Source organism: Tetrao urogallus, assembly GCF_951394365.1.
Source record: "Tetrao urogallus genome assembly, chromosome: 8".
Lineage (NCBI taxonomy): Eukaryota > Metazoa > Chordata > Aves > Galliformes > Phasianidae > Tetrao > Tetrao urogallus.
The window spans coordinates 36,695,479-36,720,454 of NC_136821.1; the positions used below are offsets into that span (position 1 = coordinate 36,695,479).

Sequence of the window (24,976 nt, forward strand, 5' to 3'; positions counted from 1 at the left end):
AAGGATGGGGTTGTAACTTTGCTTTCCTAGAAGCAGAGAAGAGAATCTGTAATTTGGTTTCTTTCCCATGCCTTAGCATTGGTTTTATTGCTGTTGGTGATAAATGTTGCTTTGCTTTTCATGCTGGAAGGAGAAGGCACCCCAGAGACTGCTCAGGAGATGGTAATCCAAAGGATGTCACAACACAACCACTTTGCTGTTTTACTCACCCTATGATCAGTTCCAGCTATTCTCATTAACTCTTTTTTAAAATTTTTAGATTACTATCTGATCATGAAAATCTAGATGAAGGACCATGTCAAAGTGAATGGACCCTTAATAGTCCAGTAGGTATTGTTAAGATGTATCAATCAGTCAGATCATAATCTGACCTTTGGCATTGGGTTACGTTAAATATGTATGTATCCAAAGGTTTTGTCTTTTTTTCCCCCCATCTCCTAGTGTGCTGGGCATTTGCTTCACAGAGGGTAAACAAGTACCTGCACCTGGAGATTAAATTGTTTATGCTGTGGATCGGCATTACAAACTTAGCAACCAAAGTGCAGGAACTAATCTGAAAGGTATGTAGAAGACCACACTAACAACACAGAGGCTTAGAGACACTGCCAGTGAGAGGCTAGCAACCATTACTATAGCAAACCATTAGCAAATACTCAAGCTGACCGACTGTTATGTGGCCATCACAACCTGCAGCACAAAAACACATTGAGAGAAATAGCAACAAGATCCGTGTCTTTGTTATGGTGGCACACATCTATATGAATTTTTACCTGACAGTGAAATTGAAGCATTTATTTTCTTCTCTCATTTCTCACAGTCTTGGATTTTGAGTTTTATTGTTGGTGGTTTGTTTTGTTTCATTTATTATTTGTTTGGTTTTTATTTTGCTAATAAAATTCTTCTATGAAGATTTAGAGTGGAGTGGAAGAAAGGAGCACTGAGAACTTACCTGCATTTGCTTAGCTATTTAATATGCTCATGCCTGCCTGCTCTTTCAGAAGACAATGACAGATCCTTCAGTGGTGGATCGTGTGGCCCAGCTAAAATTCAAACTCCTAGAAAAGGTAAGTTAATAATTCTACAGTGGTCACCTTTGCTCTGCTTTTTTTACTACAGGCATTTAAGTATAAACACTGTGTCTTAATCATATTTTTACTGTGAAACAAAAAGGACCTGCAGCCAGCTGAGAACCTTGTTCAGCATGCAAGCTGAGGCAGAGCAAGTTGCATTTGTAGAAATGATTGTTTAATATACAATTAAAATTTAAAATACGTCTTTCCAAAGTGGAGTAGTTTGTCTTAGATGTGGCAGTAATTTGAGGACAAAGCTTTCACTAGTAGGGAAGTAGGTAGAACTCAGGAGCCAAAAGTGTGCTTGTGCTAAGGAAAAGCTCTTCAGTTCATAGATCAGGTGGGCACAAAGTCCATCTGGTCCCTAAAGATCAGAAAGTTGAATATAACAGCATGACTGTTTGGGAAAGAGACTGGCCCAAGCAGGGCAGAGCCAGAGAGGGTGGCTGGGTTCAACCAAACGTCCAGGTCCATCAAGCAAGCTTATAGCACTAAGGAAGGTCTAAAGCCAAGATGGAAGGCACCTGCAAGTTGGAATCAGAGTTCCTGAAACCCATAGCCAGTCATAAGCTTGGCACTGCATGAACTGGAGACCAGTATTTATTCAGTATAGCTTAGACAGGATCTGAAGACCTAGAGCTGAGATTATAAGGACACCCCAGCATGTGGGCGGAAGACGTGAATGGAAGTTTCAGGTGAGGCTGGACTCACTCACTCTGGACTGTTTAAGACTCCTAGTGCACTGAATACCCAGAACTCTGGAATCAAGCTCTCTATATGTTCTAGCTCTCTACCCTACAAAGTAAGTGATGCATAAGTCTCCTGATTCACTGTGCTATCAGTTCCCATATCTGAGATGGCCAGACCAGCTAAAAGCATGATTACTCTTTTGCTGAGAGTAAATTTATAGTGAGACTGTAGCAGAAATGCTATATCATGGCTTGAAACAGTAATCAAGCACCTGGTTGCAAGGCAGGGCCAGCCCAGGGTAGCTCAGGTGCATGCAATATGCCTGAGTGGCCAGAAGGGGAAGAGCCAGGAGCCACCCATTCCCACACCTCATTAAAGGGTTGGCAGTGGAGGTGAGGGTATCTCTCTAGATATCTCTGTATACCTGAGGTCTTCTGGAGGTAAGCAGCTTTTTTCCACCTTATTTCTCTGTCTACTGCTATTATGTTTGAGTAAATCTTCACTTTCTGCAGCCTGGAATTTTGTTGCTCTGCTGTTATTGTTGCATTTACCATTGTGTTTTATGAGACTGTTTGTAGTTCTGTGGGGTTTTTTACTTCTTACAGGCCTTTCTAGCTGTGACTTAGTAGAAGTGTCCCTTATTTCCACTTGTGACTTATTTTCTCTATCCCAATCCCACTTGAATTGTTGTGAGCTTTTCTGCCTAACTCACAGTGGGTTTTCTGTGTGTTTTTTTCTATTAGAGATTAGAAAACGAACAGAAGAACCTAGAGAAGATGGAGTCACCTCTTCCTACAGCAAGTAAGAGAGAAGCGTTTGTTCTGGTTACGGCCTCGAAATGGAAAGGGCTTAGGGATGTTTTCAGTCATGAGTTCCTTGATAGATCACACTGGGTGATTCTATATTCTCTCTAAAAGCTAGTACAGGCCTCTGGCTCTGAGTGCTTTGAGGCCAGGAGTCTCGGTAGTTGGAATTTACTCTGTCTCAGCTTCTGTGATAGGGACACTTTCTGGTGGATGAGAAGAATGATCCACAGTGAAATCAGTGCTTGGCCCAGGCATCTAAATCTGTATGTAGCCCTGGGGATCAGAAGTTGCAAATGTAAGTTTCAGTGAAGTATGAACAACAGTGATGATCTGTATATGAATCTCAGTCCTAACCAAGACGGTATATTTTAGAGGAATCTCCTAAAATATCTTCCAGAATTAATCTCATAATGTAAGTGTTATAGTAGCCTTATCCTTGCAATCCTTTAAGAATATAATGTTTTTTTCCTCCTTTAGGCAACAGACGTGAGGATATGCTTCAAAGTGCCTTGAAGAAAAGGAAAAATCTCCTGCAGGAGCTTAAGGTAAAAGCAGTACTTGTCAAGCGTGACTGTGTAAAGTGTCTGGTTTAACATAATGAGCGTAAGAGTAGAATTTGAAGGGTGGAATCTCATGCTATTTTAAGCAAGCACTGAGAATTTTCTGTGAGAAGTGTGGTTTTCACTAGAGAGATGAGGAGAGGCTGGTGGGAAGCTGAACAGGACTTCCTCTACATCAGCACATGAAGCCTGCACCCATGTCAGTCACCTAGTGCATTGATTCTATTTGTTGTAAGCTGCTGTATCATAAACTTTCTGGATTCCAAAATGCAATCAAAGGACTCCTTAATGTTGCCAAAATAGGAACAACTATTACTTAAAATCATATATAGAGAGGATCAAGTATTAATGAAATATTTTACTAGACTTCCAGCAATTTGTTCTTCACTTTTTTCTACTCTCACTTGTACTGAAAATTGTATACCCTCAAGATATGCAGGAAGAAACACTTTGTTTTCACTTGTTACAGCTCTGACATCCCTTCATGTAGCATTCACTTGTGGTTTGCCTGTTATGCAGCAGTTTCTGCAGGAGTGTTGTAGGTAGAAAAGCTGTACTCTGCTGCAGACTCCCAAAGGTTTGGCCTATTTAATCTGATGAATGCAACAACACTGCCAGCCTTTCTGTGACCAGATTTTCTTCAAAGAAATTACCTGATTTTGCAGGAGCAGCACCTTCTGGAGGAGCTGTCACAGCCTTCTGCACCAGCTGGGGGACAGTATAGGAACTACAGTGCTGGTCTCCCGCGCATCTACCAGATACCTTTTCCAGCATCTCAAGCTGAAACACCAAGGATTATCCAACAGGCGGTAAGGATCGTCACTCCTAGGAAACACTGGACAAATCCTGCACTGACTTCTCCATTTTCTTTTCTTATCTAGATGCCTCCTCAGCCTGCCACGATCATCCAGCAGCTCCCACAGCCACCCCCACTGATAGCACAGATCCCCACTGCCCAGCCCTTTGCACATCCTCGCTCTGGAAGCATTAAAGAAGGTACCATTCACTAGGACTAGCTGTCAGGTCCCACTACCAGGAATACCCAGAAAAGGTGCCGCTGCAAAGGGAAGAGGTCAGGGGACCTTTTCCAAGCATTCAAGTCAGTGATGTGCTCTGTCACTACCAGGACTGTGGGAATTGCACTCTGCAAAAATAGAGATCAGTTCTCAGAAGTTTTTGGACAAACTCTTCTTGCTAAAACAAAAGAAATGGTACGATAAACTTGGCAAAGCAAAGTTGAGCTGTCAGAAAACCTGAGGGAATTAAAAGCTGCTCAATCCAAGGCATTGAGTGTACCAAGGTGAAACTCATGTAAATGGTTGATTCTAAAACTCACAAATAGGCTTTTAAAATCCATTTTTTATTCTTTTTGTCCCACCTTAACCTGCTGTTCAATTTCCTTAGAGCAGTGTAGGCTTAAAAGTGCTGAGTTGGGGGGGGAAAAAAAGCCGAACAACTGACAGTGTTTCAAATGTAGTGCAGTGCCAAGAACGAGAGTTTTTTTTTTTTTTTTTTTTTCTAAACGTAGATGCTACTGTGAAATGATACCTGAACAAAAACTTGGGTTGACTTCCCTGGCTCATCCCTCGGTCAAAGGCTTTCTTCTATCACAAAGAAACATCCAGTTACTGAAGTGCTATGTTTCTCAACTATTTCTTAGCTTAAATGGCTGGATTTATTCATAGTAGTTTATTTTTGTAAATGAACTAGCCCAAACACATGCATGACTTTTCTGAAGTTGATACATTTAAAATATCTTCGGTATGATTAAAAAGAGTTCCTTTGCTTTTCTTCCTCTCCTCCCCCCTACTTAAAATACAAAGGATGTGTACTGTGCAACTAATTATGATCCAGCATTATGTTGAGAGTCCACTGCATGTGCATCACATCCACTTAAGGTGGCACTGCAATATTGTGTAAAGCTGAGGAAGCCTCCAATGTGGGCAACAATGATCTTGAACCAAAGCTGTGGAGAGTGCCACATGGCACATTGTTCCAGTCCATGCTGGAACAAGTGAGAGTTTCAGTGCACAGCTGTTTTCCAGCCTGCCAGTGACTGCATCTACAGGGATGGGCTTGCAGTGGAACTAAAGAAGATACTCCTCAATAGCAGCTTGCTTGTGAAGGGTGGGGGAATGGGTGATCTGGTGTGGATGGTCTTATTCATAGACATTAATTTTGCACCATCTGGGCACGTAATGCTAATGTTGCCATGTGTTGTTTTCAGCTACTGCGTCTCAGCTGCATTCATGAGTTTGCACCTTAGAGAGCAGTTCCCACTGAGATACCCCTGTTGCTAATAAAGCTCTTGCTTTCCTCCTTTGGATGACTTCTTCCCAGATATGGTGGAGATGATGCTGATGCAGAATGCACAGATGCATCAGATCATCATGCAGAACATGATGCTGAAGTCTCTCCCACCGATGGCGTTTGCACAGCCTGCCAGACCCAGCTACCCACTGCTTCAGCACACACAGCAGGTAGTGTTACTGTGTCCAAAGGGCATCTTTGCTCATGTGGGGCAATAGTTATCCTGGAGTATGTGAGGACTGGAAAAAAAACAATTCTGCTGCCTGTGGTTTCCTGCAGGTTTCACATAGGTCCTTACATGTCGCTAAGTAGAACTGCAACAGAAAATGTTTCCCACACCAGTGCAAACTGGATTCAGTCTGGCTCTGGAATGCATGTACTAACAGACATAGAAGAGGCCTACACTGAGCATCTGCTGCTGCACTTGGGAGCCTAACTCCTGCTGACTATTGCTGAAACATCTGGTACAGCATCTGTAATGGTGTCCCCTGGTGTCTTCAAAACCCTAGTAATTCACCTCTAGTCAGCACGTAGCTGTATGGCTCAATTTCTGCCTGCTCACTGTGGGCAACAGGGGAATACTTGCTACAAATCCTGTAACTAGTGAAATTGGACCTGGTGGTTCAAAACCAGCTGAAGCTCAAATTTTTGTGGTCATACTTGATTGGCTCTAGCTATTGTCTCACTGTAAATTGGGCATGCCCAACCTGCAGTCTGGGCATGCATTCATTGCTCAGCAACAAGTGAACCATCTTCATGGTTCATGAACCATCATAAGTTAAGCTGCTGACACAGCAGTGATAGAAACTAGGGAGGGCAGTGCTATGCAGTGTTGACTCAAGTGATGGTGAATAATTTTATGCATTTTGATACATTGGCTAAACCCAGGGCTTGGAACAGTGAAGAGTGTGCAGCTGTGCTTTCCATTTTGATAAAGGAATTAGAGAACAGGCTTTAAAAGAATTGCAGAAAAGGATTCATCTATTTACGTTTGCAACTCCATTTTCAGTCAATATGAGTACATTACCTAGAAATTTTTGGAAGGGAAGTGTAGAGCTGCAATCAAATATTCGACTGAAAAATCTGATTGTGTCTTCTTACCAAACTTTCATAATCCCTATCTTACCAGAGAGAAATATCCTTTGCTTCACAATCACAACTTGCTCATGTCATGACATGACACGATGTGCATGATTATTGTCACGGATGGAGTACGGGAAGAGTAATAGTTCATAAAAAATCTCAGATGAGCACCTTGAGGCCTCACTAAGAATTGCAGTAATTTCCATCAAACCAGAGTGATGCATTAGTTTCACAAAAACAAGGCCAATTATCCCACTAGTTCTGCTTTTGTTGCTCTCTTTAAAAAAAAAAAAAAAGATAGTCTAATTTTTAATATTTTTCTTAAAATATTTTGTTGCTTATATATTAACAATATTAGATGTATTACAAAAGCTACTCTGAAAGCAGTGCCTCCTGTTTTATGATGTTGGCATATGATGTCAGAGGTGAATGTTGGCAGTATGGGAGAAGAGACTCAGCCTTCCACCAGTATCCTGTCACTGTAGTTACCATGTGACAGATAGCAGCAAAGTGGCACTCTGACAGAATGGTGTCTGTCATGGAAGTGCATCTGACATTGAATTCCTCCATTTGCAAAAAATGGCACCCATTGACGTTCATCAACACTTGCTGAAGGTTTATGGAAACCAAACACCAGATGTGAGCACAGTGAGGGTGGTGGGTAGTATGCTTCAGCAGTGGCAATAGTGGGTCACCTCTGCTGGTACAGATTTCTATGAGCGCAGCACACAGGTTCTTGTTCATCACTGGAGAAAATGAATAGCTAATGATGGTGACCATGTTGAAGAAGTGTTTTATAGCTGAGAATTTGTCCTATCAAAGAGTGTTATTGTGCTCTTTGTGTCTGTTGTAATTTCTGTGGAAATAAATAGGAGGCATTACTTTTGGAGCAACATATATGTGGCCCAAGACAATTCCTGTTTGCTCAATGCAGCCCAGGCAAGCCAAAAGGTTGGATGCCCATGCTGTCAATTGATGACTAGCAAAGTCAAGAAGGACAGGTTTTATAGATATTTGTATTGAAATCCTCCTAGGGTTTTTTCCAAAACAAACCAAGTACTTATCAAACGATAGGTAATTTTGAACATATCCTTAGCTGCACAGTTCCTATGCTATTTTTAGCAGGATGCCGTCTAGCTCCTTAGTCATCTTAAATGCTTTGGAAAAATGTATTTCTACTCTCTACTCTGAAGCATTTACTATCAAAGCAGCAAGGATTGTTCGTCTTTAGGGACTGGGGATATCTCTTGTCTTGAAAAATCTTCCCTTATACTTTTTCAGCCTCTCCGTTTTCAAGCTGACCGTGACTTTTCCCGATGTTGTAAGAGAGATTTCTGTTCTTTTTCTTGGAAAACCAAGGTAGTGAGGTAGTAAGAAACCAACTCCCACACTTCTGCAGTAGTTGCCCAGTTCGTTCACACCTTTCTTACCTGCTATATGCAAGGGCAATAAATAGCTTAAAAGCCCCTGTGGCCCACATTAAACTGTGGGGTGAAATACAATCTTCCATAATCCATCCCTGTGACCTGTGCAACTGGGAGCTGACAGCTTTTGCACCTGTTGAGACCAAATGTCTGCCTGAGATGGAAGGCCTTTGGCAGCAGCTGCTTGCTCTCCTGCTTCAGGGTACTGACATCCTGGGGGCCAGCACCATCACAGCCAGCATGCAAGTGATAGATTTGCTATGGAAATGGAAGGCAGCTTTGGGATTTCCTCAGAAGTGTCAGAACTGTGCTGAGCATCACCTCAAATGAAAGGGAGGCAGCAGAGAGACAGAGCATGTCCCTATAGTCTCCCCCATCCTTCCTAGGGCCACCAAAACCCCTTTGCTTATCTCAATCAAGGACCTGCAGCTCACCGCTCCTGTGGCTGTGAAAGCAGATCGTCCCTGGCTGTCTGCAGTGCACCACCACCACCACTACTCTCCCACGGGGCTGGCCCTCCGTGCCATGCCTGCTGGGCTCCCAGTGCCAGGTGAGGGACTGCCACCTGCATCCTCAGCCCAGCGTTGGACCAGCAGCGTGCTCCCAGCTATGCAGATGTAAGTTGTGGGATTGCTGTGGCATGAACTGTTCAGCCTACTGAGTAGGGGCTGCCTACTCTTTGTATTCAGGCTGACATTCCCCATGGGATTTGTATTCTTACAACACTGCTGAGATCCTCAAGTGGAGGTGAGTAGATTGCTCCTCCTAAGACTCACTTGCCTGAGCCTTCCCTGCACCTGGAATCTTGTCCTGAGCTATTTTCTAGTGCAAGTAAATGACACCACGGCCTGGTGCTTGAATGAGCACATGAGCAGACCCACTGCTCAGTGACCCACAGCCTACTAATGCCAAGGTGTTGTGGCTTAACTGGATCTGAGCAAAGAGCACAGTGTTCTTGCAATCTATGTTATAAGGAGACAGCAAAAAAGGCATGGAAGCAGCAGTATTAGGAAGTTCTCACATGCTGAAGCTGGGACTTTCTTCAAAGGCACTGTGTAGAGCATGATTGGGTGGCTGGGGACTCTGGGACAAGGAATCACTGCTTTTATGTCTGTGCTCCATCTTTTCCAAAGGCTTAGTGAGCAGAAGGAAAGGATAGAAACACATCTTCTGGCATGGGGAACCTACTGCCATGAGTATCTGTATGGCCCTCTTTAGCATGGGATTTGGACTCCTGAAAAGATTCTTTACTGAATAGAATTGCAGGGGCTATACATTTCTACCCCTTCCTCTTTTACATGCTTTTGTAACCTCTGCTGATAAAGAGCTCTTGGCTCCTTCCAGTATCAGTGCAATGAGCTGTTGCTTAGCTGTTTGCAGAAATCAGTAAAATCATATCGTCACAGCTTTTAAGCTGCCTTTCCCTCTTCATCATGAATTATAAGATCCTACACATCTTTATTGTTTTTATGCAGCTGTGACAAGTGTGTGTGTTGGCTATTACCAAACACAAGGTCATTTTTCTTATTGCAGGTGGCCCACCTACTGACAGCATGTGTTCCTCTGAAGGTGGACAATTGCATCGCTGAGTTCAACCTGCTTTTGAGCTGTTCCTAAATAATCTGATGGTCTGTGCATCTGCAAATCATCCATACAGTAAATGAGCACAGAAAGACTGGAGATCGACAGAACAATTGTACCACATGCCTGTAGTCTTCTCACCCCTTTCTGCCAGTGCAGCTGCTTCCTCTCATATGCCAAACCCAGAGTGACAGCAGCACCTCTCTTTTGCCTCTTTCGAAAGAACCAAGACATCTTGTCCCAAAGAGCCTCACAGTGGCCCTGGGACATGAAATAAATATAACACTAGTGTTGTCTAAACTATTGCAAATGAGTATGGCTCACCTTCAGGACTGAGTCCCTTTCATGTGTACTTTGGAGAAATGCTCCTTTGCAGCCCTCATGGGGGCTAACGCAGACTAACCCAGACTTCATGAATGGAGCTCAGTTGCCAAAACTCATCAACCAAAGTGTTCCTCCTGTATTGGACTTGCATGGCAAGGTTTTGGTAGCAGGAGGGCTGTAGAGTGATCTTTGAGAAGAGCCCAAGAGCATGTCATTTTTTGGTAAAGGGCAGCACTCTGCCCTAATTGCTTTACATGGGCTGACAGGGATTGTAGTATTTGAATAAATAATTTTCAGTAGGGAAAAGAAGAAATAAAGTAGCTCCTGCAGTCATCGCATCTGATCATCTCAGTGGAACATCACTACCCTAATATCTGCAATGTTCTGCCCCAGGAAGTCTCTCTCAGTCTCTTCTGAGCCTCATATTCATGATGCTACCCAAGTTTTTCTTTTCAAAGAGCTGTTGGAGGGGGGCTTCAGCAGCCTGAACTTGTGCATATTTCTGTATTTCTCAATCTTTCTCTTGCATTATCAGGGTTTCACCTTGGGGGAAAAAAATGAAAAATAATTTAAAAAAAGATTCCCAAGGTCCTTCCTTGAATATTGGCATGTTTTTGTTTGTTTGTTTGTTTTCCTAAGGAACATAAATCACGCTTTTTCCTTTTTTATTTTTCCTATTAATTTGCAGTTGCTAAGCATTAAAACCCATGCCATCCTATTCTTTTGATTTTGTTTTAGAACTCAGGAGACCCAAGTTGTAACTAAGTGATGAGCAACATCTTTCCATCAGCAGCCTCATTATGTTTTTAATAGAGAAAGAAAAACCATGATTTAGTAGCACCTTCTCAATGTCTTCCCACGTTCACCTGTTTTTAAACTGGGGTTTTCTACTGTAGGAATGAGGAGGTTGATAACCCCAAATGCTGCCATGGTTGATGAAATATTCTTCCAAACTAAAAAGAACATATTTTTATATATAAATTTTTTCCTCAATGCAGTCTTAAGCAAGTCTGAAAGATATTTGGAATTATTTGTCTACCCAGGACAAAGCATATTGCACTGGGCATATATAATTCCTGACAGGTGAGGTTTAGTCCCATTTGCTAAGAATTGTTTTCAGTAAGTAAGCAGACAAGTGTGACAGAAAGGAGCTGATCAGTACCATCTTGGAAGAAAAACTTTTAACCTGTGTCAGTGCTCAGAGTCTCCACTGCACTTGGGGCTCTTGGTGAGAGGTCAGTCCAGCTGTGGACATTCCTGAAAAATGTGTTTTTGGCAACATTTCCCAAGTCCCTCATTTTCTGTCCTCCATGAATTTACTGGGGGTAAATTACCCCATCATCATTAACGAAGACGTTACAGAGGACCAGATCCAGTATTCACCCTCTAGTGTACTCCACTCACTACTGGCCTCTCCCCACAGGAAGAATCGAAGTTGCAAATCATTGCTAAGGCTGCTTGTGCAGCCCTGGTCTAGCTGCCTGAAAGGGCAGTTTTACAAGACCAGCTTTAGCAACATGACTGTACACTGTGTTATCCTCAGGAGTCCAAGAGTTAACTGGTATATCTTTAAGGGTTGTTATTAAAATGGTAAGCCACAGTAGTGGAGCAATCTGGAAAGCTTACGGGACAAGTGTTCTAAGAGCAATATTTCCACATAACTGTCACTGCTGGAAGTTAATGATGTCTGTGCTCTGAAAACAATTAACAAATAATTTTACTGCTGTTTACTATGCAAAACTTACTTCACATTCTACCCTCTCCTCCCTGTTGTGACCATTTGCTGCATGAAGGCCCTGTGAGATGAAAAAAGGACTTAAAAACAGAGAACGGTGATTTAAACTTGGCACTGGCAGAGCTCTGAAGCATGCAGGAGTGATAGTGTGTTGAAACAGGTCCTCTACAGGGTTGTACAAGGTACACTGCATGGGAGCTGGAAGTCAAGCAGACACAGGGCTGAGGGAGAGCTGATCCTGCCTTCGGCAGGCTTTTTAGGTCCCTCTTATCAGGTGGGTATGTGTTAGTCAGTTAGCTTGCATGGGTCAAATAACTGTAGCATACATCAGAAAAATCCTACAGAGCATCTTCTGTGGCAGCAAGTTTACATGCAGTGCCAGTGGACTTTAATACCCCTGATCAGCCCCACCTGGGCCCCTCCCAGTGCTGGAGTTTGAGGGTGGGCAGCAATCCCTTTAAAGGGCCTGTGACTCTTTCATGATATTGACTCTATAATACGGAATCATAGCATGGCTTGGGTTGAAAGAGACTTCAGAGATCATCTATTTCCAATGCCCTTGCCATGGGCTGGCATTGGAACTAGAAAACTGTACGCAGTACTGCAGAAGGTACCTTACGAGGGCAGAGTAGAGATGGACAATCACTTCCCTTACCCTGCTATATCCTTGTATTGATGCAGCCAGGAAATACTGGCCTTCCAGGCTGCAAGAGCACGCTGCTGGCTCATATACAAGTTAGAATCATAGAATCACAGAATCACGAGGTTGGAAATGATCTCTAAGATCATCTAGTCCGACCATCTCCTCATCACCTTTGCCACCACAAGCACTAAACCATATCATGCAGCACATCATCCAGACACCTCTTGAACATTGCCAGGGACGGCGACTCTACCACCTCCCTGGGCAGCCATTCCAGTGCCTGACCACTCTCTGAGAGAAATAGTTCTTCCTTATGTTCCTAAACCTCCTCTGATAGAACTTACAGCCATTGCCCCGTGTTCTGCTCGTTGCCTGGGAGAAGAGGCCAAATCCCTCTTCACCACAACCTCCTTCAGGAAGTTGTAGAGTGCAGTGAGTTAGGGTGGATTTGTCACCATATGTGTGCCTGGTGATTATGAGTCTGTGTCTGACTGACACCAGTGAACTTGGTCCTGACCTCAAGTTTGTCTCATCTGCACTGAGTTGTCTTCCAGCCTGGGCCCTTTGCTGCCACCCTGGGCCTGACCTGCTTACCGTGCCTGGCAGTATGGGCTGGGACTCTGCCCTGCAAGGCCCCCACTTTGCCAGTATTGTACTTGCTCCCTGGTCCATTGCAAGCAACTGGCCCTTACTGCTCCAGAATGTGCAATGGAAAGCTGCACCACTCTTGTGTGAATATTTTGGTCTTGCTCTTTCAGGACAGATGTGTTGTTTCGGGCTGTGCACTGCACATTTTGCAATAAATGATAGTTACTATACATTGGGGTTATGTCTACAGGTTAGACATTACTGGAATAGTGGAGAACTGAATTCCACAATGGCCTTAAGCTTTCTTTAGGTCAGAGAATATGTTTTATTTTCAAAAGAGGCTATGCTGAATGGCCCACATTCATTCCAGAGTAGCAGGTCTGCCAGCCAGCCAGGCTAGTGCTCTTGCAGCCTGAGGTGAGAGCTGAGCTTTAACATTAACTAGGGAAGAAAAGCCCAAGCCTGACTCAGCCACCCACATCCTGCTCCCTCCTTGTGGTGAGCACAGCCTGGTGACAGCGAGAGAACACCAGCCTGCCTGCTGCTCACAGCCTGCTGTCACAGTGATGGAGTCCAGCAACGTCCAGGGGAAAAAAGTTGCCATTGTTGGAGGGGGCCTGGTAGGAAATGCAGCTTGTCTACTGTTTGATTGCTGGGAAGTGAGGGAGTGACTGCTCAGCAAAGTTGAGCTTGAATGTGAAGGTCTCTGGAAAGGCAGCTCTACTGCAAGAAGGATTCTTTGGGCACTGCAGACATAGCCAGGTCTTGCTTCTTAGCTGTGGGCAAGGAAAAATGCAGCCCAATCGCTTGCCTGCACTGCCTTTCCCTTTGTACAATGCTTGCTTGTTTGTAGCTCATTAAATGATTTGGTCTGCAGATTAACAAAATAGTGCCTTCTCTCCTGAGTTCAATGCTCCTTTTAACCCTATTTTTCTTAAAATTATTCTTCTGCCAGATGGCAGATGTTATCATCTGTTGTGCTCTCATTGTAAGAGGCAGCAGGTCTTGTTTGCACAGCTGGGACTTTGTACCAAGAGAAGGGGTCCTCTCTGAGGGCAAGCTTTGCTGCTGAGGTACTGCAGATACCTAAAGGTCCACAAAATACACCCCTTGTTCAGGCACTGCATGTGTGCCATGACAGAAAAACAGTACACTTCTGGATACTTCTCTTTTCTTTCCTGTGAATGAGTGGAAGTTTTTGAGGGGAAAAACACTCAAGCTGGATTCTGTCCTCTCAGGGCACTTTAGGCAAGACCAGCCACTGGATCTTTCATTGCTTTAGCTGTTTCTGGCTTTAATCAAATCACTACTGTTGAAATACCTTATGAGGACTGAGACTTGGTAAATGTTAACATAAGAGAAAATGCCTTCCTTTTTCCACGTTCATTTGGGAGAACTTTTCTTCCATTGCTGCCTGCAGGGCTGTCTGTCTTCAAATGACAACTCTTGAAACTCCCACCTAACATTTTGGCTGTTAACTTCTTATTCCCCTGGCTGCTGGAAAAAGAGGAAGACTAAGAGTGTGTGGTTCTGCTAATTTTGACAGCAGTTAATGATAGAAATTTAAAACAAAAGAAGGTACACATTTAAGTGAAAACTGGGGTACGTGCTGTCCTTCTTAAGGTAGCATCTTACTTCTACACAGGTGCAGCTTCCTCCTCCCTCCCCCACTTTTTCCTGAGGAATGCTGCAGCAGTCTGAATTTCACTGAGGAAGATAAATGCAGAATTGCTGAACCACTGAGGTTGGAAAAGACCTTCAAGACCATTTTCGGTCATCTCTGAGAGGTCTTGGAGGACGGGGGAGGTGCCTGAAGACTGGAGGATAGCCAATATCACTTCGGTCTTCAAAAAGGGCAAGAAGGAAGATCCAGGCAATTATAGGCCAGTCAGCCTCACCTCTGTCCCTGGAAAGGTGATGGAACAGCTTGTGCTGGATGTCATCTCCAGACAACTCGAAGAAAAGGAGGTTATCAGGAGTAGTCAGCATGGGTTCACCAGGGGGAGGTCGTGCTTGACCAACCTGGTAGCCTTCTATGATGTTGTCTCTGGCTGGGTGGATGGGGGGAGAGCAGTGGATGTAGTCTACCTTGATTTCAGCAAGGCTTTTGATGCTGTCCCCCACGACATCCTTATAACAAAGCTGAGGAAGTGTGGGATAGATGAGTGGACAGTGAGGTGGGTTGAGAACTGGCTGACTGGCAGAGCACAGAGGGTCGTCATTGGCGGTGCAGAGTCTGGCTGGAGGCCTGTAACCAGCGGTGTTCCTCAGGGGTCGATGCTGGGTCCGGTCTTGTTCAACATCTTCATCAATGACCTTGATGAGGGGATAATGGCCACCCTCAGCAAGTTTGCTGATGATACGAAGTTGGGAGGATTGGCTGACACGCCTGAAGGCCTCAGGCTCAGCGAGACCTGGACAGGCTGGAGAGCTGGGCAGTAAGAAACTGGATGCGGTTTAACAAAAGCAGGTGTAGAGTCTTGCATCTAGAGAGGAATAATTGCACGCACCAGTACAGGTTGGGGGATGAGCTGCTGGAGGGGAGCTCTGCGGAGAGGGACCTGGGTGTCCTGGTGGATGACAGGTTGCCATGAGCCAGCAGTGTGCCCTTGTGGCCAAGAGGGCCAATGGCAATCTGGGGTGCATTGCAAAGAGCGTGGCCAGCAGGTCGAGGGAGGCGATCCTCCCCCTCTACTCTGCCCTGGTGAGGCCTCATCTGGAGCACTGCGTCCAGTTCTGGGCTCCCCAGTACAAAAAAGACAGGGATCTCTTGGAAAGAGTCCAGCGGAGGGCCACAAAGATGGTGAGGGGCCTGGAGCATATTTCCTATGAGGAAAGGCTGAGTGAACTGGGTCTGTTCAGCCTTGAGAAAAGACAACTGAGAGGGAACCTGATCCAGGTCTATAAATACCTGAGGTGTGGGAGGCAGAATGGCGAGGCCGGACTCTTTTCAGTGGTGAGTGGAGACAGAAAAGGGGAAATCGACATAAGCTGCAGCATAGGAAGTTCCGCACAAATGTGCCTAAGAACTTCTTTAGGTGAAGTGACGGAGCACTGGAACAGGCTGCCCAGGGAGGTGGTGGAGTCTCCTTCTCTGGAGATGTTCAAGACCTGCCTGGATGCCGACCTGTGCGACCTGGTGTAGGGAACCTGCTTTGGCAGGGGGGTTGGACTCAATGAGCTCTGGAGGTCCCTTCCAACCCCTACAATTCTGTGATTCTGTGATTCTGTAATCAAGTTCAGCTGCCATCCCTACCTATTGAGTCCCATCACTAAACTATGTTCCCTAGAGCCACATCTATAGTCTGGAGAGAAGCAAGGGGCGTGCCTGTAGCAGCTTCTGTTGCCCCTGGTTGAAGGGGTTAGCTCTGCTCAGTTACTGATGAGTGTAAACAAGTCCTGTGCCTGGTATGTCTATATAATGAGATGTGCTGAGTAACTTCTGTGGTGATGATTTTGGAGGCTCTGCAAAGTTTCTCTCTCCAGGAAGAAGTCCTCCGAAACTCTTGGTCAAAGGATCACCCTGCTGTTCTCTCAGCTGTGGTTTTCTAATGGGAAGGAGAAGCATTTTGGTAGTGCTCTAAAACTTCATGTGTCATTTCCATCTTGTCTTTTAGGTGGGTGCATTAAATGCATGTTTCTTTGCTAAACGAGGTTTCCACGTTGATGTTTATGAAGCCAGAGAAGGTAAGAGCAGCATGAACATTACAGCTTGATTAATAATTCGTGTCCTTTTGCTAGTAACAGTTCTGGAAGAAGCAAAAGAGGAGCTGCATGACCTCACTGAAACTGCAGAGTGCAGAATCTGAAGATGTCACATTCAGAATGCTCTTTTCATTCCTGCACTCTTTCGTTCCTGTGGTTTTGGGGGAAAGAGCTTATTTGAAATGCATTGCCTTATGTGGAAAGAACTCACTCTTGAGCTACTAAAATTATGCCCTTTTTTATGTCCTTATCTTGAAGATTGAAAGACTGATTCAAATTGTCATCTTTCAAAACTTAGTTTCTGCATTAAAAATAATGGCTTGGTGGCATTGAGCCAAGACTTCTCGGGAAAAAATGCTGTTAATCCTGCAGCATTGCTGTTTGGGCTTAAAGCATTGACCTGATCACAGCTAGCATGGATTGTGCTGAGGAAGGGTGGGAGGTGACAGTGGCAGTGTCTGCAGCCAGAAGGGTTGTCTTGTCAGTGGCTGTATTGAATCCCCGGTCAGCAAGAGGGTTGTCCTTGTCTGCAAGGATGGATGCTGAAGGTGGTCGAGGAGACACAGTCACTGGAGAAACACTGAACAGCACTTTTCCTGCTCTGAGATCCGGCTGTAGCAAAAGGACGACCTGGCAAACAGGATTTGGAGGTGCTGGAGGAATAATAAGCAGCAAGCTTCCAACTTCTGCAGCACTGTGTGAACATGATCCGAAACATCCCACTCGTATGACCAGAACAAGTGTGCCTACAGCATAGCATGGTGCAGGCCTGTGCAACAAGCAGCTGCTTTCAGCTTCCTCTGGCAGAAGCATCAGCCAGCCTCAAGTGAAACTAGCAGGCTGCAGGTTCAGAACAAAAGAACAAATGGTTCTTCCAGCTCTTTTCCAGATGCTGTATGTGCCAGAAGTTTCATGGGTTCAGAAAGCCTGTGGTTAAACAAACTGAAGAAAGCTGCATTCAGCTGTTGCTACAGGGATAACCCTCGCTGCTCTCGGAACACTGGAAGCAGCACTACACCTCTATCCTCTTCTGCTGCTACTGAAACACGAAGTAATTCCCATTGCCAGAGAGCACTATGGGTGTTCCTACCTGCCTTCGAGGCGGGTGAACCTTACCCCTCTGCTCGGTCTTGGGACCTGTGCATATTGCTGAGCATTGCATTGCATGTGTCTTGGGACTGGGACAAGGCCCTGCAACACATGCTGTCTGGGTGGCCAGGGGAATCTGAGCAAAATCTAGGTGGATGTCACAGAAAGCAGCATCCCATATGTGGCAGGAACATCTCAGAACCAAGTTTCTCAGCAGAATACTGCCAAGCTTGTTTCAGCTGGGGGATGTTGGATGGCAGAGACTCACCACTTCCACCTACCGATTCTTGGCCAGTACAGCCCATGCTGGAGGCATCTGTGCAACTAACATCTCTCTCCTCACAGATATCCGGGTGTCCAGCTTTGCCCGTGGCAGAAGTATTAACTTGGCCCTGTCACACAGAGGACGCCAGGCCCTGCAGGCTGTGGGGTTGGAAGAGCAGGTATGCTCACTGCTTCTGTAGAATCATAAAATCATAAAATCACAGAATGACTTGGGTTGGAAGGGACCCCAAGGGACTTCAGGTTCCACCTCTCCTGCCACAGGCAGGGTTGCCAGCTGCTAGATCAAGTACTAGACCAGATTGCCCAGGGTCCCATCCAACCTGGTTTCGAACACCTCCAGGGATGGAGCACCCACAGCCTCTCTGGGCAGCTATTCCTGCACCTCAGCTCTCTCTCAGTAACAAACTTCCCCCTGACATGTAATCCAAATCTCCCCTCCTTTAGTTTAAAGCCATTCCCCTGGTCCTATCACTACCTACCCGTGCATAAACTTGATTTCTCTCATGTTTCTAATCTCCCATGAAATACTGGAAGGCCACAGTCAGGTCTGCCCACTGCCTTTTCTTCTCCAGGCTGAACAAGCCCAGCTCCCTCAGCCTGACTTCATAGGAGAGGGGCCTCCACCCTTGGATCACCTTTGTGGTCCTCCTGTGGACCCTCTCTGAAAGTTCCACGTCTTTCTTGTGCTGGGGTCCCCACATTTGGATGCAGTACTCCAGCTGGGGCCCCACAAGGACAGAATAGAGGGGGGACAATCACCTCCCTGCCGGCCATCCCTCTTCTGATGGAACCCAGAATACCATTGGCCTTCTGAGCTGCAAGCATGCACTGCTGGCTCACACTCAATTTTTCATCATAGAAATGAAATCTCCGTGCTTGAGATGCTGTTAACTTCAGCTGGTGATGGACAGCCTCTCTTCTGCTCCCCATGCCAGAGAGTGCCAGCTGCTCCAGGCATCCAGGTTCTGTGTGTAGCAGAAGGGCTACCCTTCGAAGGGAACTCCTCCAGTTTCCACCTCTCCTCCCTCCTGCAGGGTGAGGGTAAAGGGGGCAGAATTAGGCAGCCTCCCAGAAGAATGCCAGAAGGATGTGATGAAGGGGATGCTTTCCCCTCCAGCATGCCAACATAGTGTCATCAACTCATATCCCAGCACCCAGGTGTCATTTGATGCTATTCCTCCTTCATCCATTCTGCAGCACTTGCCTTCAGTAAAATGTCATGACTCGGTGGCGTCCACAGCCCTGCAAACTTCTCTCCACGTATGTGGCTGGCTGCACAAAGCCAGAGGCAGAGCACAGCAGAGATTGTCCCACCCTGCTCAGAGCACGGTGTTTGGAGGGTGCCATTTGGTCGGTTTTGTCTTGTACTTGGCAGCTCAGCTTCAGTGGGAAAACTAGATTTTCCTCCCTTCTATTCCAGATTGTATCCAAAGGCATCCCCATGCACGCACGGAGAATACACACACCACTGGGGAAGAAGTACTCTATCCCTTATGGCAAGAAGAACCAGGTACTGGTCCGCGCTGCTGTTTTTGTGGCTCTTCATATAGCGCAAGAGATCTCTGAGCATTTCGGTACTCTGTGATGGACAGGTGCATCTTCCAAGGTGGACACAGCAGCATACTAGGAAGAAATGAGGTTAACCTCATCTCAGGATTTCCCCTCTCCCTGCCCTATGAACAGAATTTACTTTATGCATCATCAAATCTGCCACACTTAGGCTGATGTGGCTGTCCATTCAATCCAAATCATGCTGTAGAGATCTGTCATTTAGTGGCAAACGGGGATCTTGGTTCTCCTTCCTCTCTACAAGCTGGTCTCGAGTACAGTCATCACCTCAGTGCTGCTTTGTCAGTCCCATTTAGGTTTCCTCCTTTGGTTACGCACTCTGCACACGTGCTTTTCAATGATGCTGTGAGCAGGCAGGGAATTGCAAGCTGCCACTTGTTTTCACTGTAGCTGTTAATGGGATGTTCTGAGGAGGTGCTGCATTCCCCTTGCTGTGCAAAGTGGCCTTCAGAAATTCTTTCTGATCTCCATTTTTTTGTGTTTTTTTGCAGTACATTCTCTCTGTGGACAGAGCAAACTTAAACAGAGAGCTGTTAACAGGTAAGCATGTTTGCAAACACTTAAATACCCTGTTTACTAAGAATGTGTGGTTTGACATATAAGTGGTAGGCTTCAACTGAGTGCCTCTGAGTCCCAGGCTCTCTCTGTCTGGGAGTTCTACACAAGCTGGCTCTCAGAAAGTGCACATGCAAACCAGCTGTGTTATTAAGAAGAAAGCAGCAGTAGATGCTTGTCCTGTCTATCTGAGTCTCCAGTGCACATCATCTCCCAGCATCCACAGAAGTGCAAACAGTAGTTGAGAAATGAACAGAAACAAGGCAGATCTGTTCCAGGTCACAGAGGTGAAGGTCTGTTGTTTGTTCTGTTGTTAGTTACCCACTCTGCAGAGGAGTGATATGGGCAGAAACAACAAATCCTGCATTCTTCCTGCTGTCCTTTCTGTTTAAAAAAACGTACAAAGTCCATCTCCATGGCCATGTTCTTATTGCAGACCTGTGCTGGCTAGTGTTGCTGTAGCTGTGGCTGGTGCTTCCCTTTCTCCTCCTGTCTGCAGCGAAAGTATTTTCAGATATTGACCCTGAGGCTTCTCTGTGGGTGCAGATAACCCCAAGTTAACCAGACTTAACTAAACATTGTCTTACTGTGCTCTTACTTGCCTGCCACTGCTCAGCACAACAGTTTGATGTGGTGATGGCAAAAGTCCCTGTAATTCAGGGATTCTTTGTCAGCACAAGCCTCTACTTGTAGTTTGTCTTTTCACAGCTGCTGAGAAGTACTCCAACACTAAACTGTACTTCGGACACAAGCTAATAGAGTGCAATGCAGAGTTGGGGACATTAATCATTAAAAGGTAACCCCTGTACAAGCCTGGTATGAAGTGCTGTGTTTTGTTATTTCTGCTTAATAATTCATAAAACCTCAAACAATTGAGCAATCTCAATTCAAAACTGGAGTGTTATTGTGGGGTAGACAAAACTTGACATGACCTTTGCAAAGCAGAGGTGTCAAAGCGGGATTCACGGGGAGGCTGAAAAAGCTGAAATAACTCACTAAGCCCAGCAGGCTGCCAATAGGTGAGCCACATGCCCACTGACCTGTGTAGGAAGTAAACATGCCAGTCTTTGAAGTGCTGGCTTTCAGGATCAGATTGCTCACTAGAAAGAGCAGGAATGGACCTTGGTTTGCAATTGTGTTGAGTTCTGGCCATGCTACTCCATCTACTTGGAGATGGAGGTTCTACACAAGAGCATCGTAACACCAATTGTTCCTTCTGAGTGTCTTGTATAGATCTGGCAGAATTATGCATTTGGCAGTCTGCAGAATAATTACTTGGATGCTGAGCTTTCAGTGAAAGCCATTCTCCCCATATCCTAGAAAATTCATAAGAGTGCCAGTGGCCAAGGCATTTTTGCAGCAAATTGCAAAAGGCAGGTCCTGGGATGCCAGACTGGCCTGGGATTTATGGCAGAGATGTTCCAAGGCACTTTCCCATTCCAGGTCTGGCCAGCCACCCCTGGAAGTCACCTACGATCTCATTGTGGGATGTGATGGAGCCTTCTCGACAGTCAGAAAGCAGTTCATGAGGCAAACACGCTTCAACTACAGCCATGAGTACATCCCTCATGGCTACATGGAGCTGACCATACCTCCCAAGGATGGAGACGTAAGTGGGCCTGACCTGGGTCTGCCATGACTCCTTGAGTGTGATGCCCTGTCACCTCTTACAATATCTCTGAGGAACTTGCTTCTCATCCCATTCTCCCAAGGGATGCAAACTTTTCTAGGAGAGACTGTTTTTGGAGTTTCTCTTTCAGTAGTGGGACCAGGCTGTGAAATCCCAAGAGGCTGCTCCGGAGTAGTGGTGTTCATTTTAGCTCTGAGAGGTTCTGAGAGGTCCTGGAGGTTATGGGAACACGTCTATGTGGACAACAGCAATCACAAACCAGCAGATTTTTCCCATCTGCCCTGCTCTTGCCCTTGCTCTGTTTCTCAGTGTAGTACTTGGGGCCCTGAAGTCTTCTGATAAGTGGGACAGCAATTGACCTGCCAGTGTGGAGGGAACTTGAGATCCAAGATGATTTTCTTTCTCTTTCAGTTCGCCATGGAACCAAACTACCTCCATATCTGGCCAAGAAACACCTTCATGATGATTGCACTGCCCAATATGGTGATATTCCACAGTCATGGTTCCTTGGGGCTGGGAGGGAGCTTGTGGGGATGAGCTGGCTGTGATGGCAACTTCGTAGTTGGGCTTCAAGAGGAGCCCAGAGAGACCTGCAGCCTGAGCAAGGAGTTCCCACAGCCTAGGGGCACAGGGTAGCAATCCTAGCTAGCCCTGAGCAAGTGATCAGGCTACTTCTCTCTCACCTCACCCACCCAAGACCCCAGGAAACTTGGGGCTGGAAGTACAAACCAGACACAGGAGTACCAAGGTCTGTTTGCCATCCTTTCCTGCTCTGTGCTACAACATCCCATGGGACGTGGGGTGGCTGGATGCTAGAGCACACTGCACACATTGTCACTGCAATGGCCAGATGGCCAGCAGGCTGGGCATTAAGATGCTGATCCACATGTAAAGTGCTTTTCTTGACTTCTGGACTTCTTTCTAAACTTTCTCCCTGGCTAACAGGACAAGTCTTTCACCTGCACTCTCTTCATGCCCTTTGAGGAATTTGAGAAGCTAATGACTGGCGAGCAAGTACTGGATTTTTTCCAGACCTACTTCCCAGACTCCATCCCCCTCATCGGAGAGTGAGTGTCTCCACTGCCCCTTCTTGCTCCTCAATATGGTGACACCATGCTGAGGAACATGCTGGTTCCCCACAAGGTCTTCCTGTGACCCACACTCTCCTTAGGCTGGCAAGCTAGCTGCCTGTGTACACTGCTAGGGGGCTCTTTATGGCCTGTAAGAGAGGAGAACCAAAGAGACCAGGATTTGCATTGCTTCTTTAGTGAGGTAACAGACTTGGCAGCAAAATACAACCCATCCTGCAGTGGTCTGTGAATAAGTTGCACTCCAGTACTATTCTGTATCTTGGAGGCACAACCCAGGTCCTGTCACTGCGGGGAGCAAAACATAGATCACCTCCCACTGTCTTTATATTGCTGTTGAGGTTTTTTGTTGAGGTCAGGAGATGGATTAGGAGTTCGTAAGCCATGATTTTGGTCTTAGGGCAGGGTGAGGAAAGTGGATCTACTAGAGCTGAGGTGCGAGTTGTGTTCTGTCCCAGCAATGTTCCATTCCTAGAGGTGTTCAAGGCCAGGCTGGGTGGGGCCATGGACAACCTGATCTGCTGCCTGATTTAGTGGTTGGCAACCCTGCCCATGGTGAAGGGTGAACAGTATCAATAGGGCCCCGAGCAAAGCTGATCTCAACATGCTGTGCTACATTTGTAGGAAGAGAAGCTATCTGTGTTCACTCCATGTACCTATGGCATGCTTGCTTGAAGTATAGTGGGAAGTTAATGAAAAAGGTATTTGCTCTTTCATGTTTTTCCAGCACAAGTATCCTAGTAAACAGGAGCAGTTTTGCATCCTGTAGCAAACAATGCCTACGGCCCCGGCTTCCTAAGCTTGGATGTGGTATGGTTTGCTCTCCCTGTCTCTTGTGGTCCCATCAAGTGAAGTATCTCTTCTTTTGCCTGAAGGCGAGAGCTGAAGCATGACTACTTTTTGCTGCCAGCCCAGGCCATGATATCTGTGAAGTGCTCCTCCTATCACCTCTCTTCCCGCTGTTTGCTGATGGGAGATGCCGCTCATGCTGTTGTGCCTTTCTACGGACAGGGCATGAACGCAGTAAGTTCACAGCTTGCCCTGCGTCATTCAGTCCCCACTTCTTGGGGATGAGCAGCCCAGTGGGAGCCCCATGCTGTTGGAAATGCCACTTCCTAGTGTTGCCCTGCAAGATCCGTGCAGCGGGGCCTGGAGGCTCTGAAGATGCTCTCCATGGAATATGGAATGCCAGGGCTGCTAACAGCTACATTAGTTCAGCATCCCTGAGGGCGTTTCTTGTGAATGTGTGACTGCTGCTGCTTATTTAACCTCCAGTATTCCTCCCAGGGCTTCGAGGATTGCCTGGTCTTTGATGAATTAATGGACCAGTTCCACAATGACCTGGGTGAGTGGCATGGCCCAGCCCTCAGAAGCTGAAGGCCCTGCTGGGGAGCTGCCTGCCAACGGCTGCTTTCTTTCTCCAGTTGCCTGCCTCCCTGAATTCTCCAGACTGAGGGTGCCCGATGACCATGCCATCTCAGATTTAGCCATGTACAACTATATAGAGGTGAGTGACTGGCAGATGAGGGACTGTGTGTGCAGCAGCATCCTTTCTCCCTCTGGCAGGTGATGATCTCTGTGTTGCAGATGCGAGAGCATGTCAATTCGACATGGTTCATTTTCCGGAAGCACATCAACAACCTCCTCCACACCCTCATGCCTTCTACCATCATCCCACTGTACACAATGGTAAGGCTAGAGCTTTGTTCCTCATGGTTCTAGCCTACCATGAGCTGCTCCCCTACCTGCTCATGCAATCTTGACAGGTGACATTCAGCAGAATTCGATACCATGAGGCACTTCAGCGCTGGAAATGGCAGGAAAAGGTAAGCTGAGAGCCCCGCATTCTGCACAACAGCACTGCTTTGTGCTGCAAGCTCCTGACAATGCTGACAATATCTTTGCACTCGCAGATAATTAATCGAGGGCTCTTCATCATCGGGGCAGCAGGGCTGGGCGGCACCTACCTGCTCATAAAGAGACTGACACGGGGCTGGTACTTCTTCATACCAAACTTGTGGAGCTGGTGCCATTACATCAGGAATATTGGAAATTTTCCTTTCAGCACCCAAGTGGCACCCAAGTGATAACAGAAGGTTCTGGGGGCAGTAAAAGTGAAGGCTGTTGGCTCAGCTTGGTGACTTTTTTCTTTGTTGGGATGTGGTCCCTTCTGTCCCCTGCCCCCCAGGGGAGAGAAACTTACTGGGGCAAAGGGGGTTCCATATGCATCTCTGCCTAATT

General features: G+C 46.1%; 2 protein-coding genes across 2 annotated transcripts; both read left to right on the plus strand.

The window, feature by feature from the left end:
• Window positions 1-1,004: 1,004 nt before the first annotated feature.
• LOC306949190 (uncharacterized protein C21orf58) lies at window positions 1,005-8,564 on the plus strand (the record flags this gene model as incomplete). The annotated part of the gene is made up of 7 exons (XM_079538968.1): window positions 1,005-1,064; window positions 2,504-2,561; window positions 3,044-3,111; window positions 3,792-3,935; window positions 4,008-4,122; window positions 5,467-5,606; window positions 8,364-8,564. 7 exons carry the CDS (start codon window positions 1,005-1,007, stop codon window positions 8,562-8,564), a joined length of 786 nt encoding a protein of 261 aa, XP_079395094.1.
• Window positions 8,565-13,380: 4,816 nt separating this feature from the next.
• KMO (kynurenine 3-monooxygenase) lies at window positions 13,381-24,822 on the plus strand (the record flags this gene model as incomplete). Its single annotated transcript, XM_079538902.1, has 15 exons — window positions 13,381-13,434; window positions 16,432-16,501; window positions 17,954-18,051; window positions 19,314-19,403; window positions 19,954-20,002; window positions 20,726-20,813; window positions 21,461-21,626; window positions 22,059-22,130; window positions 22,593-22,714; window positions 23,611-23,758; window positions 24,023-24,080; window positions 24,160-24,242; window positions 24,323-24,424; window positions 24,502-24,561; window positions 24,649-24,822. 15 exons carry the CDS (start codon window positions 13,381-13,383, stop codon window positions 24,820-24,822), a joined length of 1,434 nt encoding a protein of 477 aa, XP_079395028.1.
• Between the last annotated feature and the right edge of the window lie 154 nt (window positions 24,823-24,976).